Source organism: Nylanderia fulva, unplaced genomic scaffold (genome assembly GCF_048542155.1).
Source record: "Nylanderia fulva isolate GAGA-0341 unplaced genomic scaffold, ASM4854215v1 Scaffold7, whole genome shotgun sequence".
Lineage (NCBI taxonomy): Eukaryota > Metazoa > Arthropoda > Insecta > Hymenoptera > Formicidae > Nylanderia > Nylanderia fulva.
In genome coordinates this window covers 4,234,425-4,251,442 of record NW_028190807.1, presented here as the reverse complement: position 1 = coordinate 4,251,442, position 17,018 = coordinate 4,234,425, and the positions used below count along the sequence as shown (strand labels likewise).

Below are 17,018 nucleotides of genomic sequence, written 5' to 3'. Positions count from 1 at the left end.
CGCGCCCGGCTTTTCAGCCGTGTGGTCATTTTCTGCCAGCCTCATCTCCCCACTCTCTTCTCTGTGTGTGCCTCCTCTCCATCGGAGCTCTCCGCATCTTATCTTCTCACGCCGAAGTCTCTTCTCTCGCTGCAACGACGCAGCGCCGATGCATTTGTTCGCGGTGGGAACAAATGTGTCTATTGAATTACATCTGTACATCTGATTAATTCTCCGATTCTTATTATTCAATTATATCCTGTCTGATCTGAGAATAATATTATTTAGAACGATAATTAAAGATCCCTGAGTCTAATACGTTTGATAAAAATGATCTTCCAAATAGAAGATGGTTTAAGAAATATTGTTAAATATTTTGTGGAATTAATATATACAGGGTGTCCGGTAACTAACGGACCAATGATTACAAATGAATTCTTTGGTCAATTTGGGAACGATTTTTCCTCAGCGAAAATGTCGAAAAAGGTCATCATTTTTTACAACTTTCCAATATTTGTCATTATGTATCTTTATAACTAAGCCTCAAATTAAAATTTTATTATAATAAACTCTACCTGAAATTAACTGAAAAATGTAATTATGTTAGACTTTTAACTCCAAAACGTTTAGTTTTCAAAAAAACCGATTTTTTCCAATCGCTTATAACTCGAAAATTATTGACTTCTCAACATTTTTGCTAAGGAAAAGTCGTCTCCAAATTGGCCAGAGAATCCGCCCTTAATCATTGGTCCGTTAGTTACCGGACACCCTGTATACTTGATATAATATAAATTATACAATACTATATTTATTCCGGGAAATAATACTGCGTCTCAAAGTAGCTGCAGGCGGCCGTCAATGTTATCTTTTTTCGAGACTTCTTCCATTATATTCAGAATCTCTCATCCCACGCAACAATTATTACTTTAGCCTAGCTTACGGCAATGTATAAGCATCAAATCATTTAAGTCAAGAGTTTAGAAAATTAACAGACAAGTTAATACTGTCGAGGGGTTCGGCGTGATAAAATATTGGAGCAAATCTGACGTGAGCAACTGGAAAAACCTATAAACTATGGATGATCTCCATCTTTACTGTTCTCGAAAAGCTTTAAATAGGAAATTGCTAATAATAAATGTCCATTATTATTCGCTTGTTTATTCTTGATTTTAATATACAAACAAGAGTATTAAGAAGTAATTGCAAGCTGAAGAATTTTCGTTTGCATAAGCGAGTTATTCGCGCAAAAACCCTCAAGGCATCACCAAATGGAGATGCGGAGGCGATGAGAAGATGGAAGTATAAAGAAAAGCGCCCGACAAAGGTTACTATTTATAATCGGCACAGTGTACGCCGCCGGATGAGCGGGTGTACGAGAAAGAAGAAGAAGAAGAAGAAGAAGAGGGCCATGAAGAAGAAGAAACAGCGACGCGATGCGCAGAAGAGCGGGCGGTCAGGCACGAAGACTGCGATATATTAATAATGGGAGCAACAAAGCGGGGAAGAGAAGAGAGGAATAAAGGAGCGAAGGAAGTAAAAAAAAGGACACTTGTGTGGAGGAGCAGGGAGGAGGGAGGGAGTGAGCGATCGTGTTCCCTTCGTTTCTCAGTTCCTGATCTAAATTCGTCCCAGGCCCCGTTGCGACCGTTTGGCTTAAGGCTAACGGTCCGTCCGGCCTTTCTCTCTCTCTCTCTCGCTCTCTTTTAGTCTTCTGTCCCTCTCGCTCCTCTGTCATTCCTTCGTCCTTCCTCGTCCATCTCGTTTGGCACGCACTATCTCCGTCTTTCTCGTTCTCTGTCGCGAGATCGCAACTCGATGACTCTCATTCATGAGAAGAGAAGGACGCGAATAGATAGAGCAGGCGGATCAGGGTGAAGCTACTGGGGGACAGGGTAGGAGAGAGAACGAGGCGAAATGAGAGAAGTCGCGAGAAGGAGAGAGAGATGGAGAGATAGAGAGCGACCGGAAACGCCGCGCCGCTCGCAAGCCAATGTTCATTCACAAGCAGCCACGGCTGCGTTGTCATCCTTGTCGTCTTTTACCTTTTTCTCTCTACTTCGGCCTCGCGCGCCCGTTCCCTCCTGTCCTCTTCCTCCTCCTACACGAAGACACTCTCTCACCCGCACTTCTTCGTCGTCGTGGTCGTGGTCGTCGTCTTCGTCGTCTTCGTCGTCGACAACCACGACGACGATTACGGCTTCGACGGCGACGTCCAGCAACGCGAGCACAACGTTGCGACGCCACCGACGCCGCCGCCTCGCATAAATCTCGGTTTGTCTTTCTTTTTCCCTCTTTCTCTCCCTCTCACTTTCTCCCTCCTCTACACCCACCATAGTGCCTGGCATACTCTGCAAGAGGATGCACGAGCAATACGCGGAACGCGTACAACACTCATTGTTCTTGTCGGCTCCCGCACCCGCGAGACCGGTACCGGAATAGCATGGTATTTCGCGTGTCACCGCGTTAATACCGCTCCCGGTGCAACGCACATAACGATGGCCCATCTCCGTTTCTGATGTGCTAAACCAACCGCGCCCGCCCGCAGCGGAAAATGTCTCTACGGACTTCTGATCTACGGCTTAAACACGTGGGATAAAAACGCCCCCTTCGATCCGCAATATTTCATACTATGCTAATACCGCTTTACCAAACGAAACATCGCGCATTTCTAAAGTCGGGATTATAAAACTGTTACGTCGTGTTGATTGATATGGTATATCTATCCTTTCGAAATAAGCTCATGCGCGAAAAATAGCAATTATGATCCTCGATCATTTCTATTTTGCTTCTCCTCACTCTGAGAGAGATCATTCTCTTATTATCATTCATAATATGGATATTATTTTGTTCGACGAGATGAAAAATTGGAAAATTTTTGCATCACTCGAATCATGTAAAATTTTCATTCAAAAATGTCACGCGATGAAAGCAAAACGAAATTACACAAAATGAAAAGTAAATGAATGTTATGTTGATTATGCTTGCAATGTGTGAAAATTGCGTTTTTATTCCGATTCGAAACGGTATTATTATTCATTTCTCCATCCTGTCACGAAAAGGAAGCTATCATGCTAGATAGAGTAATTACGAGAACGACACAAATTGACGCTGACCGCAATCGATCTTAATTGAGAGGAAAAGAACATCGATTTGCGGTCTAACGCGGAAAGGGTCAGACGGAGCGCAACGGATGGACGAATTACGCGGTGACCCCGGCAAAGTAGGTACGCTCGAGGGATGGTAAGAGGCTCTAGTTAAGGGTGCGCTGAGACTACGAAAAAGGAGGGTGGTAGAACGGGGAGAGGAAAATATAAAAGAGATACCCATGGCGTCATTCTCATATACGTTTCCTTCTGCGCAAAACAGTTGAGGGTTGCAAGGAATACGATGCATATATTGACATATATAACGCGGCGGGTAATAAAGGGGATCGAACTGAAAAATGCAATTTCGGCAACATCACTCTTATTATTAAATTTCCAAGTTGTTCTTTGATTCGCAACGCGATGAATATTGGATCGCAATTGAAGTCGTAAGATTTATATGTAGCGCTCGTTACGCAATGGCAAAGCATAATGGCGGCAAAATGCAACAAATTTGTCTCTTCCCGATTTGGGGCCGACTCGAGGATTTCTACCTGGCGAAGAGAACGCAGGGACGATCAGCGAACCCGTGGTGGAAGCTGTGGGCGGACAGCCCGATGACAACAATGAGCATTGTGATCTGCGCGGGTGTGCCTCGCGCCCCATTGGTCGATTCTCACCACCTCCACGAATCCGTCCTGTAAGCGAGCATGCCGACAGAGGGTTGTACCGCCGCCGCCTCCGAACTGAACAATACACAATGCGCGCAGCGAACCACCTGAGGCTGACATTGCCGGTCGATTCGCGACTCGTTGTTCCGGTGATTTCTGCAACGGCGATTTCGATAATGCCATTTTTTATTCTTCGTATTCTTTTTAAATGATACAAACTGTTAATTCTCTGATTAATTGACGCCAAACATTTTTGAATATATAAAATTGTCATGACTTTGATCAAAAAGAGACGAAACCATTAACTGAATCGTAACACAGAAAAATATTAATTGTACCAATTTTTTTTTAATTGAGACTCAATTCGATTGGATTTTGCATTGGAAATTATATATTTAGATTAGACTTAAAAGAGTACATACTCATTTCGGTATCTTACCGCGCGAGAAAGAAAATATGGCGGATCCTGAGGGATGGTTTTAGGATTAAACACCCCTTCCAAATTAAAAGAAATTGTAATCCGAAAATATTTTCACTATTACCTAACTAAATAATTTTGTAGAGACCTCCCCTCATTATCGATTTCAGGATCCGCTAGTTGAATCGCAATTCACTTTAACTGAGAAAAAAGAACACGATGTATAATGAACATCGATTCACAATGTAAGAAGGAAAAGACAATCAAGAGATGCAACAAATGTATAAATTTCTAATCTTTAATTTAAATTTAGTTTACGCGACCAAACATCAATTAAATCAATAAATATTTGAATCGTGAGCTCCAAAATGAAAGCTAACATATATACTATCCAATTAACGTATCATGTATTTATTTTTTCTATTGATTAATTAATGTACACGGAAAAAATATTAGCTAATTCAACAGGGAAAATTCCCCGTTGTAAACTGTAAATTAAAAATAATTTAATACCTATAGCTGGTAGCTAATACTTCTTTCCGTTCTGACAGAACAAGAAACATTGCAAACGCAAAGTACATATGAAAATAATCAAAATCGGTGAGAAAGAAAGCTCGATCAATGAATGTTACATTACTGACAGACTGGTGACCCTTTCGGGGATCTTTCGCGGTGCACGATCCATTGAATCGGTGCTTTTCCCTTTTTGCTCCGATACGTCGCGGCTCCGTACCGCATTCTTGTGCGCCACGTGACGCGCTGCGCGTTAATCTCGTTCTCCAGCCGCTTGCCCCCATTGAACGACGAGATATATCCCGGTAGGGGTAGTTTGAGGAGAGGAATAGAAAGGGGGAAACAAGCGCGGCTACCGTAACGCGCATAGCTGCCCATCCGCGATGCTGCTACTCCTACGCCCAACTACGAGAGTGCTGGCAGTAGCCTTAGGATGGAGGAAACACAGGAGTTGGGGGTAGATACACACGATAGATTCTACCTACCAACCGCGCACACACAGCCGAACGATCTCGTCGTCGTCAACAAAGACGACGAGGACGAGGACGTCGGCGAGGACAACGTTGAGAATCGGCGGCGGCGGTGGTGGTCGTGGTGGAGGCAGTGTCGGCGGCGATGGTGGTGGTACAGGCGGCGGTGGCAGGCAAAGCACATCTCGGCGTGGGTGTCGGGAGAAAGGAGGCGGCGACTAGGCTCAAAAAGAGGCGTGGTGTGCATGGCGGGATTCGCCGCCACGTACAAACGAGACGAGGCGCCTCCGCAGCGTCGGCGAGATGAAGAGGTGACGGGAGAACGAACCGGGGAGGGAGAACAGAGAGCGGGAGAACGAGAACAAGAGCGATGGGAAAACAAGAGGTGGGAAGGAGAGGGCGCGATAAAGCGAGCCGGCCTGGCGGTATAGAAGAGGGAGACGGAACGTATCGGCGAACAACGGCAAAAGAGAGAGAGAGGGATCGCGTCGGAACGATAGGGGACGAGAAAGGGTGCGAGCAGGACCGCGAGAGAGAATAGCGGGGCGCGAAAGTGGTGCGCCGAAGCGCCAGCCGCCGCCGCCGCCGCCGCCAGGCAGCGCCTTCCGAATCTCATCCCGGTCGGTCCTCGGGGGCTTCAGTCAGTCAGCCGACGCTCCGAGACGCGGTGATTATTTCCATTGTATGCTCGCCGTTCTCTTCGGAGGGGGGAAGGGGGAGGTTTCCCACCGCACGCTCTCGCGCTCCCTCTTCCGCATCTCTCTCTCTTTCTCTCTCTCTCTCTCTTACACACACACACACACTCTCTCTGTCTCTCTTTTTCTCTCGCACTGACTTCTCCGCTCCCGCTTCCTTGTTTTCGCCACCGTCACGTTATGCCCGAGCAGTCGCCTCTTTCTCGCCCCTCGTACTGACGCGGACCCTCGCACTGACGCACCGCGAGGCTGCTGAAGCCTCTCCGCCGTGTTGCAGAGCGCCTCGTAGCTCGCGGCAGTGATACGCGAAACGGAGCAACGCGGTCAGTTATCGTCGCGATCGAGGGTAATCATCCCCGTTGCATTCTGTTCACCGTGCGATATCCGGCGACCCCCCCAGGTTTGCATCGTCTGAATCCCCCTCGTGAATTGGTGTTGAAAAGTGCGCGACCGGTACTGACGACGAGACGCAGCCGGGTCATGAAGGTAGCGTGTGGAGGAATCGGTGCAATTTGATGAGGTCTTGGTGAACGCGGCTCCTCGTTGTGAGTTATCATATACCGAGTGTTGAGAGAAACCGGTCGGTCCCGAGAGAAACGGCTCCGATCGTCGCGCGTTTAGCTGCCGATCTCTCTCTCTCTCTCTCTCTGCATCTGAGTTTTGTCAGTGGCGGTTCTACTCATTTGTGCGGAGGTGCGTTCTTTTTGAGATACGTGACAAGTGTTCCGTCGATGGCAACGGGGTAGTCCAGGCTACCAGCGCGCGGCCAGGATGATATGAGCACGCTTGGCAGGTGAGTGAACTGAGCTAGCGTGTGTATGCGTCTGTGTAGAGAATCGAACCACGTGGGTTCTCTTGATGCAGGGGCTCGAGAAGCGGAGGCGAAATTATATTCCAATGTAATCACACATACCGATGCGGCGTGAGATTCATTGACAGATGGAGAGTCGATCTTAATTAATTCATCATTCTCCAATTCTTTTTCAATTATAATCACACGATTCGTGAAATGAATTCTCTACTAGTGACATTAGGATAAATCACACAATATATAAAGATCAAATCGATTTTAATTAATCCGATCTGTCAGTGCCATTTAAAACACTTTTCTACGACACTAACACTTGGAATTAGAATTATATATAGATGTTAAGAGGAAAAAAGTGCGATACATTTTTTTGCTACTCCCCAACGTCGTTAATATCGATTCGAGATGACTTGGGTGGCGCGTGCAACGAGCGAAACGGCACGCGCGCGTGCTCGTGAATTACGATCTGTTATGAGCGAATGATAGCGTGTCTATCGGGGTAACGACGCACGTAAGGCTTTCGTTGGTTCGCGACATCCTCGGAAGACCGAGCGGCCGCCGACGCGACGTCGAAACGCGGAATTACGCTTACACGAGCTCAACGATCACGCGTATAAAGAGTTCTCGCCGGCGTGTAATTGGAGTCACGTCACGACATTGTATCTCGTGATATGCGACCGCCGGTCTGATAACGCGAGGACGATCGCAGTGTATGCGTGATATACATATGTGATTCCGACTTAAGTAGATGCGTGCATAAGCCGTGCTCGGGTCGCATGCCTGTACACACTCGGGGCCATGTGTTCGGTGAGCGAAGAAAGAGCCGGTTTCGGATCGAAAGGTCAACGAAAGAGACGAAGAGGAGAGGAGAGGAAGTGTAACGAACGAGGGTTGAGAGAGAGAGAGAGAGAGAGAGAGAGAGAGAGAGAGAGAGAGAGTAGGGACTGAAAAGGGATCGTGCTCCTCTATACGCATTTGACCTAGTGATCCTCCATCTTCCCCTTGGTTTCGTGCTTCTCTTTATGGGGCTGCGTCTACTCTCCGCAGGCTTCCCCCGTATCGTGGTATATATCCCTCTATGCGAGACCCTTCTTGAAATTTCGAAGACAAATTCCTTGCTCCTTCGCGCGAACGAAGAGAAAGAGCGACCACTTGATGCCCAGCTCGATCAATTAAAATACACGATACATATGGTTTAAGCTCTTTCAGACACTAAACGATAAGCCAGTTTTTTTCGATTAGGTACGTATAAAGAGTAGCTTTCGTCGAAAATGATGTATCTGCAATAATATTTACGAAAATTGTTTTCTAGTAACCGGGTACATCCGAATGATATAATAAGACGTTACAAGTGAACTGTGTAGTTGCTCCATCACTTATTACTTCATCATTGGTAAAATTGCTCGCTTATGTAGCTATTACAACGAAACGTGATTCTGCAATTTGTTGTCCCAATTGCAGAAAATTTTGCCGATCAATTGTTCGAGAATTATGAGAAATTTGCGATGAGAGATTCGCAGATATTTCCGCGTACAATGTCTCGTTTATAATCGATGTTCCTGGCATAAACAACCCTTCCGAGTGCCGGATTGTTGAGTGCGCGTTCGCGCGGTAAAAATATCGAATTAACTCGATACCTCGGGCACGCCGGTGATAATAAGCGCGAGCATACGGATTCCCGAAGGATACGCCCCGACGCAGAATTGACACGTACAAGACTACACGCATGCACGCATTTGCGTAACAAGAGCGCGTATCACCGAACGGTATACGGAATCAAGAGACCGGCGGTTATCGAATTAAAAACGCGCGAATGTGCTCGCCGGTTTCGCTCTCGAAGAGTGTATCCGCTTTATTTTTCACCGATTTCCGTGGAGCATGGCGGCATCGTTTTCGCTTCGGTTTTGGGAAACGAGTGATTTTACAGACGGAATTATGATTTGCAGTATTTACCGGACACGATCGATTTTTTAGCACTTTGACCACCGAAGCTATTTAAACTAACCAACAGCGCTAAAAAACGAGCGAAAGCTGACTAAATTGCGAGAGCAAATTAAAATATGTGGTTTAACCACGAGAGGGAGATCTTTGGGGAGGGGGAGATTTCCAACGGAATTAATGTCAAATGATGAATAGCTCTTTTCGTATAAGCGTGTAAAGAAATTTTTTCTTTTTTTCTATTATGTTAATAAATTATATAGTATATTATATTAATAAAAATTATATTATTTATATATCGTATACATTTTTACTAAAAAATTTATTCATCTACGAGCTTCATATATCTCCAAATGAATGAAGCATTAAAAATGCTATGTACTTGTTAAACTTAGAATCCATTCATCGGCTTCATAGAATTCCGCGTCTTTGAGAAGATAATTAAAACGAAGATACAATGGATAACACGCATAAAAGCTCTTTTGTATAATAAAAGATTCAGCGTGGATCATTATATATTATATTATATATTTCCGCTATTAATAAATTATTTCAGTTAGACGAGATGAGATTACGCACACCCCTTTCTTTTTAATCCTCCTCCTCTTCTCTCAATTATAAATACAATGTACGCTATATATCGCATATCGCGCGCAAAGGCATTGTCCTTGGAACAATGCATGCAATATCTGTCTGCGCGCGAGATATTTTATTAAACCAACACACAATTGCTTTCTAAGTATAAATCCAGTCGCTTGCTCAACCTGTGTTAGCGCGGTGTGCGACTCGAAATACCGGCACGACCTCGACTGATATATGCAGACAGCCCTATAATTGCGCGTGACACCGCGCTCGCAACGAAATGAATTCGGGTGCGCGTGCATAAACTCGACAATGGAGACATACTGCGCGTTCTGATTGCGTCATTAAACTGCGCGCGTTAGCGTACGAGACAAAGCATGATTCTAAAGTGTCAAAACACGGGACGGTCGAGTTCCGACATTTCGACTCATTGGCGAAAAAGAGCGATAGCCTGTGATTCGTGCGCGCGTTATAGCGTTACTAGATAGTATATCGAATAAGAGTGTAATTAACAGGCGGGTGTACTGCACAATCTCTAACAATACGAGTGACATTGATAAAACCTCGATAATTGCCACGCGTGCTTTTCAAATCATCTAAATGCGAGCAGATTAATTATCTGGTCGTATAATGTACAAATAAATATAAGATATAAATGTAATAGATATATGATTGCAGATTGTAATTTTCAAAGCGCTTATTTAACTATTTGTCGAACATTACAGACTCTCATTATATATTCACGCACATTTTGCAAACATTGTATCTAAAATTTTCCATGAAATTCTTTTTAAATATATACTTTTATGTCAACAATTGCGACCCGATATCGCAACGAAATGGACATACGCATATATGAGTTACACATATCGCTCTAATAATGCTTTTCTATATAACCGCAAACGATATCGTACTTGACTTTGACCGATCTAACAAACGACAGGATGTGAATTGCATTTGTTTTAGAAAAATAAAATCTTTACTCATCGACGTGATTGCATATCCGCTAAGGTCAATCAACGGTCGGCATCAACAATAAGTCATTAAAATGATAATGTGAAAATAAATATTAATGCTTTCTCTTCTGGATTCCTTCGCGTGTCCAGAGATTAGCCATCCTATTTCTATATAGGCGACATTCACCGCCGGAAGATATTCAAATCCGTGACGATCTCGAAAAATCCGGACTCATTATCTAACACACTGGAGAACATTTTTAACTATGTCGATGAAGTCGTAACAAAACAAGACACGGTGAATTAGATCGTTCGGCAATTATGATTTATTAATTAGCGAATACGCGTAGAATCGCGCGCAATCCTTCACAGAAACATTACGAATCTCTAATTTCGTAAATTCGTTATAAATTTAATGGATTTAACACGGTGGACGATAAGCGTCGGATGTTTGACCCTAACAACTCTCTCTAAATTTCTTCAATGAGTTATGATCTTATAACATTATATGCATTAATCTTGAGTTTGATCAACGATAATTATGTTATCTTACATGTTATGATTATATATGCACAGTGGTTTTACTTCCAACAAGTTGATGAAAATTAGTTTGCGAAAATAGCACATTATAATAATAATAATTCTTGTCATAATTTTTTTTTTGTTCGTAATTCTGTTATCTCTTAAGTTATTTATCGCATAAATTTATGAATATTAATGCACATCATTTTCCGATTCTTTTTTCAAAATATTTCTACATACATATATATATATATATATATATATGTATATGTTGCGCTAATCTATAGGGTTATCGAAATAAAAACTGCGAGATTGCAAAACAAACTGTCACAGGAATAGATGATAGCACATTATCTTGTTTTCGTCATAATGATATAATAATGTCCGTTTATATTAACTATGAACCGAAACTTGATGATGAGGTCCTCTTCAAGGTCCAACAAACCGCGCACGTACACGTGAACTGTTTTGAATAAAAGCGTCAAATAGAAGATGCAATCGCATACCTGACAGACATTACGATCGCACGTCTTCCGCGGAATGTGCCTATAGACACAAGTGAATGTTAGAGCCGCTCTGTGTTTATTAGCATCTCAATTATACATGTTAAACCGCGATACAGTATCTTGTAGCGGGAAATTACGACGCCAATTAAATTGTGACGTATAATAATGCACAACGCGGTTCGTACGAAAGATAGAGATACAAAATATATTATCCACTGATCTTGAATAGATCGGGAAAACGTGACTTATAAACGTTATCGATCATGAATATTCTCTTCTGATTGCAATCTTTCCTTATAGATTTTTTTCGTTTATTGTTAGAACAGTAAAAAGTTCAGGAATCCGTTATAATTTTATCGTTTACGTATTATGATCTATAGAATTTTATTACAATGAAGGAAAATATCGAGACTTCGAAGAATATATGATATCGTATAATAATTCTCTAAGAATAAAAAGACAAAAAAATCTCAAGTTTCTTCTGTGTACGAGATTTTCTGATAAACATGTATTACGAAATAGAAAAAAATATGCAAGAAAAAAAATACAATGGGAAAGAACAGAGATCTCATTACTGCAGCGAGGCTGGTTTCCACCCGGAGAAAGCCGAGTTCTCGAGTTCGAGGATCCGGGGAATCTCATCCCCTGCTATTCGCAAACCACACAATGCCCGTACCCCGTCGCGAGAACAACGAGAGTTCACGGCGCGACTGGATTCATCAAGACAGATGAATAGCGGCAGATAGCCGAAGTATGTAGGTACTCGGACCATCGCGCTATCGCGCGTGCAGCCCTTTTTCGCGCATAGGTCCGCGCTTTGTCCGCGATGTATATACATAGGGATCGCGTACGATTCGTTTGAAATCCGGGGATGGCGAGCCTCGAGAAAAGAGATACAAGCGTAACGCGCACACGGTGGAGATTTCCATGTTTTTCGGAGTGGCATGTAGCCCTCCGAATTTCTCTCGTTTTCTCTATATCTGGGCTTCTCCTCTCTTCGCGATCTCCTCGCACTCTTCTCCTTTCTTCTTAGCTGGTTTCTCTTAACGTATGTTCCTCTCTCAAAAGAACGTGCTTTTCCTCGTGCGTGTCAGTGTATATATCGGTGCGTGGGGGCGGTTGCGGAGAACTAACGCGTTCCAGATGCTGCGCGCTTTGTTCTCATCGCGCGAGAGCGCGATGCCTATGGCCCTCCCTTTCGATAGAGATTTTGATAAATGCGTATGGGGCTCTCATTTCCATTCGAATATCTATAAATGTCATTTTTAACTCTATTTTAAGTCTATAAATTGCTGTAAACATAATTTTAATATTAAACAATTACTGCTCAAACAAGAGACATTTTTTATGGAAGTTTATGAATGTAAAAGAACTATTTTTGTTTAAATTTTTTTTCGACATCTCTTAGAATTCTTAAACTATGTGATATTGTGACAAAATTTTTCATTTTTGATCTCATTATAACGCTTTTCAGCATCAACACAAGTTTTGTATTAGGTGAGACTGTACTAAGTTCAGGTCAACCTCCAAAATTTTTCGAGTTCAAATTTCTCCGAGTTCGATAACCTTATTAGTCGTATAGGACAAGAGGTCACGCACAACAGTGAATTTATAATATAAATATATTAGTAAATAAATAAATATAATATAATTTATAATTTATAATATAAATATTTAAATTTGTAAATACATAAGTAAATTATATAAATGAATTTATAATGAATTTATGATATACTCATGTATAGAAATTATAATTGTGATAAATTAGATTAGATTTTTTTTAAGACCATGTTATTGTTAAATGAAACAAAATATATTTTTTTGTCATTTCTTACATAGTTATACATCTTTCTGTTTAGCAAAGAGATATATACAGTTAACGTGTACAAATCTCCTAAACGTCTCCGCTTTTCGTTAGTTTTATAAACACTGCCTGTTGTTATTTAATTCCAGACGGCTATTTGCATCTTTTGTCTACTTTAGTAGTCTCCCCCGAGAGCGCCAAATAAATTCCATCCTGCTTCATCTCCTTCTTTCTTTCAGCCGACCCTTTTTCCTTCGATCTCGTTTATCTGTCTTCCCTTCTGCTTTCCCTCTCTCTCCCTCGCGATACGTGCATAGAAAGGCGCGAGTGCACGTGCAACGCGTGTAACACGCTCCCCTATTCTCTCTAACGAGCGCCGTTATAACGCTAAGGAGGAGGATCGAGGAAGCGATCTAAAGTCCGAGCAACTTGACACTGAACACATGGCCTCACTTCTTAAACCCACACTCCGTCTTCTGACCCTCCCTCATTTCTACCTCTCCCTCGTCCTCTCATCAATCCTATTCTCTCCTTCTTTATTCTTCTCCCTTCGTCTTTTCTTTGAGTTCTTTCTTTCTGATCAATCACGGCGCTCGTAATTCACATGGATTTTGTCTTTAACGAGGTTGTATAGCAATCGTGACATCGTAAAAATTATATGAATTCATTTTTTGTTTTAATATTAGACGGAGAATGTGAACGTATCACTATGTTATTTCGGGCGTGAAAAGTTCCCGCAACCAGTATTCGTCATACATCGTTAGATTAAATAACATTACTCAGTCATTTCGTATCTCAAATTAGTCTCAATACCGTTGATGCATGTATCGAAAATAAATTTGTAGAAAAAGCAATTCCATAAGCCTCCGGAAATCTCCTTATCGCGACTTATTGCGAAAGTGTTCAACAAGCCGTTTCTTTGCGCAACAGTCAAGTCCGTAAGACATACATATATATACATATAATAAGAAAAGATAATAAGATTCTAATCTCTCGCGGAAATGAGAGAAAGTACAAAGTTGACTGTCACAACGGTGAAAGGTCGAACTTATTTGCTAGTCCGCTATTCCTGGGATTCACTTCGCGTTATCAACAGGCGTCAAGTATTTTTTTTTGGCACCTATATAGCTTGCACGAACAGAGTGACAACAGCTGATCGCTGCGGCGCGTATAGTTTCTGATATATGTAAACCTCGATTGAACGGCGACGAATCTTGCAAACTGAAGGTTGCTTTTCTTTTGATCTTGTTTCTCTCTGGGAGACCCAAGTTCAGTGGTACGCCGTCGCCGCTCTCGTAATCGAGTTATGACGATATTAATTACGACGGCTCGATGCGGCGCGTCCGCGGATTAATAATCCGACTTCGTTTTTGTTCATTGATTTGCTTCGGCGCGATACGATAGCCGGCATTTTGTCGCCAGGATTGAAAACATAGGATACATCGCTGAATGAGAGTTTCACCATTTTTGCGTTATTTATGTATTAAATAATAATTTTCGTCAAGAATTTGTCGTATTATTAAATTACTAGTATATAATATATATATATGCGCGCGTGATAATTTCAATTAATATATTCAGCAATAATGTTTTAAATCGTACGTTAGAACACAATAAAGAAATTAAAGAAAAATTGCGCACGATTCACGTATTGTGCGAATGTTTGTCGCTTTTTTTTGTACATACGTTAAATCACCATGCGATAAGAGGTTTGTCTTTAATTTGTTGTTTTGACGCATTATATGTGTAACACGAACTGTCGTCCGGCGATATGAGTTTGCTCGCGTATCTTTCTTGGCTTCCCCAAAATTAATTGTAACCTGCGTTGTATTTTTCAATTTTCGGATTCATCGAAAAATATTTCCGAAAAAGAATCTTTAACGGAAGAAAATATAAAAATAATTTATTTTTTTAATATTTTTTTATGCTTGGAAACTTTAAATTCTAAAAAATCTAAAAAACCTGTCAAAAATAAATTATATTTATATATTTCTCTCTTCTAACTCATCAAAATGATCTTTGCTTTTTTATAAATGAGAATTTTGAACTCTTGTCATTTGCATTTCTTACATGTTTTATTATAATATTCTCTCTCCAAATATCTACTTTCTTAGTTCTTATCAGATGCAAAGTTTTATATTACCATACTTCAGAGCGGAAGCCGCGAGTATCGTAGATAAAAGTGCACATCGCGTGAGAGGAAAAAACGGCAAAAGGAAAAAAGATTCGCGGCGAGAGACACGATGTCGAGAGACGATGACGGAAGAGAGAGATCGGAAATAGTACGAAGGGCTAGAACAACCGCGAGATAGCCTTTCATGACCTTTCCCGGTTTCGCTGATAACGTATTCTAGAGGAGCAAGAAAAAAAAGACAAAAAAAAGCAACGACCGATAGAAGAAATTGCTTTTACAGCCGATGCGACGAGGCGCGCTGTCGGTTCCTCTGTGACTGCGTTTCGGTCTAGAATCGCGACTTACGTCGCGATGCAAAGAAGAACGTGAGGATTGGACGCGCGCGAGGAAGACTCTGCTTTCCTGGGACAGCTGCTATCTCCGGTGGGTGACACGGTGGGTCGTTACGTTGGTGCGCGGGTGGGTCCGCGCCCGCTCATACATAAACAAGAGATCGGCCGAGAGGTAGCATCAAAAGAAGAGACGCCGGGTACCGGGAGTCCATTATGTAGAGCGTATCCCACGGTGGTCCTATAAAGAATACTAACGACGCGCGGCGCTTTCTCTTACCGCGTCCAAGATTTCCTCGCGCGAGATCGCGAGTTGAAAACAGAAATAGCTATCGATATTTAGAACTTTGAAAACACTTTTTCTCTCAACACATTTTTTAGATGTACATATATAATTACTTTGGATTTTACTTTATATTTATGATACTAAATTTTAATAATGCGCTACACGGAAAGAATTTTCTCTTAAAATTTATCTTAAAAATCATGGTAATCATAGGACAATATGGTATTTGGAAGAATTTTATAAGAACTTCTCTGATTAATATTTACCACAATAAAAAATATTAATATGTACATAGTAAAATTAATCGAACATATTTTATATCTGACTGTGATAAATGTTAATCAAAGAAACATAAAATTCTTCCAATACCATATTGTCCCACGATTACCACGATTTTCAGGGTAAATTCTAAGAAAAAATTCTCTCTGTATAGAGATAATATTAATGACATTTTATGATGGGAAATATTGATTAGTTTACCTAAACTTCTATTTTGTTAATTCTTTTATTTTTTTATTTATAAAAACGCCACCTACGTATTTCTGACCAAATGTTTGTGTAATACATTGTAAAATACGCACTCTGACGTAATATCGGTGACGAAATTGACATAATATTATGTAGTACTGTTATCAGCATGTCAGTGTATTTGTGGCACGAATTATATAATAATCCAGTGTTATTTTAATGATAAAAATTTGCATGCCATATATATATATGGTGAGATCGTGTTGTATTCGATCGTATCTTAGTTTCCGAAAATGAAGATGATAATGAGAAAAAAAAAGCGAAGAGAGCTGTACATTAATGGTTTCTTATCGTCATTGTACGCTTCAGCCAAGGCATGCAGGCTAGTGGCGGTATAAAATTAGTCAATAACGCGTATCTGCTTTCTTCGTTGTGTCGTATAATCAGCACTGAAAGACTTAATTATAATGCTTTCGGTCGCCTTTTTATAAAGAGCGAAACATAATAAGTTTTTATATCACGACACATAATTATGATGCAATATCTTTCGTCCGCTTCTGTTCAATAAGAAATACTTTTACTAATGATTTAATTTAATTTCTCTACGCAAATCTTGCTTGTCGTGTTCGATTAAATAATCATGCAATTCATTGCATCGTTATAAAAAAAGTATAATTATCAATGATTCATTATTAATACTTTGCAAATTTAAGATTTTATTATAAACTATTTTGTATGATTTATTATTTTCAAGGATCGAAATTATATACAACATAAATTTTGATCCTTGAAAATAATATATTCATATAATATAAATCATATAATAACATGCATAAAATTCATAATTAAATTGTCT

The 17,018-nt window shown here is 41.1% G+C and overlaps 1 protein-coding gene across 5 annotated transcripts in view; it reads left to right on the top strand.

The window, feature by feature from the left end:
* The window catches only part of Sox102F (transcription factor Sox102F), a 157,127-nt gene that overhangs the window by 96,078 nt on the left and 44,031 nt on the right, over positions 1–17,018 (top strand). The window contains exon 1 of one of the 5 annotated variants that reach the window (XM_029308643.2): positions 5,759–6,622. The exons of the other annotated variants lie outside the window; for them this stretch is intronic. Within the exon in view, the coding sequence (XP_029164476.1) occupies positions 6,606–6,622 (17 nt within the window). The 5' untranslated portion in view covers positions 5,759–6,605. Of the gene's footprint in view, positions 1–5,758; positions 6,623–17,018 lie in introns of those variants that run through there. 5 annotated transcript variants of the gene reach the window in all.